The sequence below is a fragment of the Triticum urartu genome, chromosome 6 (assembly GCF_003073215.2).
Source record: "Triticum urartu cultivar G1812 chromosome 6, Tu2.1, whole genome shotgun sequence".
In the NCBI taxonomy this organism is placed as follows: Eukaryota; Viridiplantae; Streptophyta; class Magnoliopsida; order Poales; family Poaceae; genus Triticum; species Triticum urartu.
The window spans coordinates 518,849,952-518,853,966 of record NC_053027.1 but is presented as its reverse complement, the minus strand read 5'-3'; the positions used below and the strand labels follow the sequence as shown (position 1 = coordinate 518,853,966).

The 4,015-nt window shown below is 54.9% G+C and overlaps 1 protein-coding gene across 1 annotated transcript; it reads right to left on the bottom strand.

Moving 5' to 3' along the window:
* Positions 1-625: 625 nt before the first annotated feature.
* LOC125512592 lies at positions 626-3,221 on the bottom strand. Its single transcript, XM_048677685.1, has 3 exons — positions 2,674-3,221; positions 2,318-2,457; positions 626-1,365 (listed from the first exon to the last, which is right to left on the bottom strand). The coding sequence occupies exons 1-3, from the start codon at positions 2,920-2,922 to the stop codon at positions 825-827; spliced, it is 930 nt and encodes a 309-aa protein (XP_048533642.1). The 5' UTR covers positions 2,923-3,221; the 3' UTR covers positions 626-824.
* Between the last annotated feature and the right edge of the window lie 794 nt (positions 3,222-4,015).

The window sequence follows — 4,015 nt, the reverse complement described above, 5'->3', positions numbered from 1 at the left end:
GAGATCTGCTAGCTCATCCGGATCACCTCTACATGCTGCTGCTACTAGCATCCAAAAAGCATCTAACAGACACACCCTTCATTATGGGAAGCACTCCTTCATTATCCATAGATTCCATTTTTAGCTCCCGTATATGTGTGCGTACACACGTTGGTATGGATCCTATGCTTTGTTTAGAAAATGCACAGATCCTATGTCGATGGCTTGATTTGGTTAACGAGTTGTTGGAGCATCCTGTCAGTAAAACCGTGTTACTCCCCTAAAAAAACTGTTTTAGACTTGGTTATGTCTCAGTCGATGCTATATTCGTTCGATCTTGCGTGAAGATCCATTTAAAATTTTGTTTTTAGCTTTTTCTTTTTTCTTCTTATATGGTGCTACTCTGTCACTTGACTCAGTCAACTGAGGCCTAGCCACACCCTAAGAAAAAAGCTTGTTCCTAACAACGTATATGTTGCACCTAAGCACCGGCATGGCATCATGACACCGGCACGTTCCCATGTGTACGTCTCAGACAGACTCGTGCACTATGAGGCGCTGTCCCCGGGTCAGATTACCAATTGCTGTCAAAGAAAAATAAATTACTTCACTCGACCGGAGATGCGCTGATCAATCTACCACAGAATGTGTGATCACTAATTATCTGCAATCCTATTAATTACACGACGAAAGATCTGCATGATCACAAAGACCAAGGAGAAACTCACAACCAGAGAAGCTAGTCACCATGAACTGCAAGATATGCACAATGCACAACCCTTCTAACAGAATCAAAAAATTCTTATACTTTCTACTGTTCCATGATAGACCAGCCGATTGATCAATCAATCGACTTCCGCCGCTAGAGGTGCGGCGCGCAGGCTCGGCAGGTCCCTGGCGTCGTGCGCCACGGCGGCGACCACGGCCAGCGCGTCGACGTTCTTCCTGCTGCTGGTCGGCTCGGTGTGGCCGAGCTTGGGCGCGCCCGCGCGGCCGTTGGTGACCACGGGAACGGACGGCTGCGCGGCCTTCTTCCTGATGCTGGGCTCGGTGCGGCCGAGCGTGGCCGCGCCGTTCGTCCAGCTCCTGCCGGGCTCGGCGCGGCTCGCGCTCCGCTGCCCGCGGCCCTTGCCGAGGTGGTGCTCGCAGAGGGAGTAGCCGACCAGCGTGGGCTGGCTGCAGCGCCACCCGCGCCCGTTGACGCGGCTGCACCGCGACCCTTCCATCAGCACCGGCGGGCCGCGCCGCCTCTTCTTGGCGCCGCCGCCGCCAATCTTGATCCCTTCCTTGACGTCCACTGGCAGCACTGGCATTGTCGGGACGACGAGACGTTCTCCGGCACCGATCACCGGCCGCTCAGGCACGTTGCGGTGTCCATTCTCCAGGCTGCATTGCAACATGTAGGATTAGCAAAAAAATTGGCCCGAAGCTGATGACACTAACATATCCGACGGAAACGAACATCTAGTAGGTGGTAAACTGGCTACAGTGGCACACACACGTACAGGAGTCCCACATCGATCGTCTGAACGGTTCCATCAAAGATGCAACGAGAAGCCCAGTTGCAACCACTACCAAGTAACCCAGCATGTGATGCGATGCAGGCCAGTGCCAACAAGATAGTAGTATTAATCATGCGCGGTGTATACATACATGTGCAAGGAGATGGAACAGATCGTAACGTGCGTCCACAGGTACATGGCCCATGCATGTCTCCCCAAGAACATGGGGTGCATCGCATCGCATCGCATTGCACCCATGGAGGGGAGGACGGTGGCTAGTGAGTGCAGATCGCAACAATGCGGGCATGGGTGGGGAGGAGAGGAAGCGGACAAAGCCACCAGGCTGTATGCCCATGATCGTCGAGATCCTCGCACGTCGGCATGCAAGGGGACAAAAGTAATCGCACGACGAACTGGGTGCATGAGTCATGAGTGAGTGCACCGAAATACTACCGTATGCTTCTTCTTTTTTCTTGTATATATACTAATAGAATACGATATAGAGTATATATAACATGTACTGACAGTGTGCCGCGTCGCCAAGGAGGATGAGACAGTGGTATTAAAATGGGGTGGAGTGGTGCGTGTCATGTGCCGAGCTGGCGCTGCATTGCACTGCCCCCACTAGTGCTGCATGTAAAACAGCAGGGAGGCCAGCAAGGCCCATGAAACGGGAAAGAGGCCTTGGATGCTTTCCGGTTCTACTCGATCCATCATTGCCGCAACCAGTATAGTATCATCGGCCATGAGACTCGCACCACCGAACCGATCCGCGCAGGCCAGTGGCACTGACACGGGACGCTTTTGGTTCGTCGTCGTCACAGCGAGTCACGTACCTCTCGTGTGTGCGGGTGCGGCCATCTGCGGCAGCTGCCCCTTGACGTTGCGCACCGCCGCCGTGGCCGTGATCGTGAACAGGCGGGCCGTCGTCGTCGTCGCCGCTGCTGATGCGTCCCGCCACCACCACGATGCCGCCCTGGCAGGTACAAACAGCGACTCAGTGAAGGGCAGCCAGATCTGGGCGTCCGACGACGCCCCAGCTAATTAATCCGGGTGCAACGAAAGGAATTAATGTAATTGGCAGGCCACTACTAGTGTTGGAACGAAACTAGTACTACGATTGGAACGAGAATTCAGGGAGGGAGGGAGAGAGGGGCCGGGCATGCACGCGGGCGAGTGTAACCGAATGTACCTGCGGCCCTGACGGCAATGCGGGCGGGCCGGGATCCGCGTCCGGGCGGAGCGGGTGCGGGTGCAACTCCACCTCCGACTGGATCCTCCTCTTCTTCCCCTGCTCGGCCTCGTCCCCCGAGCGTTGCTCCTCCGCGTTCGGCGGTGGCGGTGGGTGGGGCGCGGTGAACGGATCTGAGGGCTGCAGCGGCAGCGGGCAGGGCGGCAGCGCCTGCTGCTGCTGCGCCTGCGGCCTTCGCCGGATCCTCATGGGCGGGCGGAAACGGGGGGCGAGGCCGACGGCAATGGAGATTTGGGGAGGGGGGGGTGCAGTGCGGATCAAAGAGAGGCGGGCAGGGGGGGTTGGGTGCAGTCCTCGCTCACTCACCTCGCCTCCCTCGTGGATCGCGATGCATTTATTTATGAGACGGGGGGAGGGGGAGGGGGCGCAGCAGCAGCGGATTTCTGGTGCAGTTTGGCTCGGCGTCTACTATCCGCGTTCGAGATCGGAGAGGAGAGGGGCGGAAGGCGTGACTGCGTGAGGTGGGGACGTGGGGCGGGGTATCGATGGATGCAATACGCCATGTGCGGTCCAACTGTGGTTGCATGGGGAGACGGGGCGGCCGGGGCAGGCGGGCGGGATTTGGTGGCATCGCTATGTGTACAAGACATGCCTACGTATACGGTGCGGAGCGCTGATTGTATGCATCTCGATCTCGTCTGGCGAGTGTGGCTTGCAGGGCTCTTCTTCTAGGCTGGAGAGGAGGGGATCAGATCAGATCAGATCGGAGTGACTAGATGGGACGCATTGTCACAAGGCGCACGTATGTAATGTACCTACGCCGCACCCACGGTGCCGACGTACGTGTCTTATACTCCCTCCATTCTGAATTACTTGTCGCAGGTATGAATGTATCTAGATGTATTTTAGTTTTAGATACATTCATTTCTACGACGAGTAATTTGGAACGGAAGAAGTACGTGTAAGAGTGGTGCATTGCGGTTGCGACGTATGTGTCTTATACTCCCTCCATTCTAAATTACTTGTCACACGTATGAATGTATCTAGATGTATTTTAGTTCTACATATATCCATTTCTACGACGAGTAATTTGGAACAGAGGGAGTACGTGTAAGAGTGGTGCATTGCCGTTGTTGAGGAGCATGTAGCGGTCACCGTACTGTACTAGTAACACTTACGCGAATGTACAAACCTCCTGGCCCTGCCTTTTTGCATTCAGAGATGCCCACATTTATCTATATGGTTTTGTTACAAACTAGATGACACCCCACGCGTCAGCGAAGATTGGTTGAAATGTATTTTGATTCGACTTAGTTGTGTGAAACAGAACTTCTAAATTAAT

What these genes read in the sequence shown, in the direction of transcription:
- LOC125512592 (XM_048677685.1), bottom strand. Translation starts at nt 2,922, where the DNA reads ATGAGGATCCGGCGAAGGCCGCAGGCGCAGCAGCAGCAGGCGCTGCCG. An exon ending in CATTGCCGTCAGGGCCGCAG is followed by an intron (nt 2,458 to 2,673) that starts GTACATTCGGTT and finishes TGTACCTGCCAG; the next exon opens with GGCGGCATCGTGGTGGTGGC. An exon ending in CGCACCCGCACACACGAGAG is followed by an intron (nt 1,366 to 2,317) that starts GTACGTGACTCG and finishes GTTGCAATGCAG; the next exon opens with CCTGGAGAATGGACACCGCA.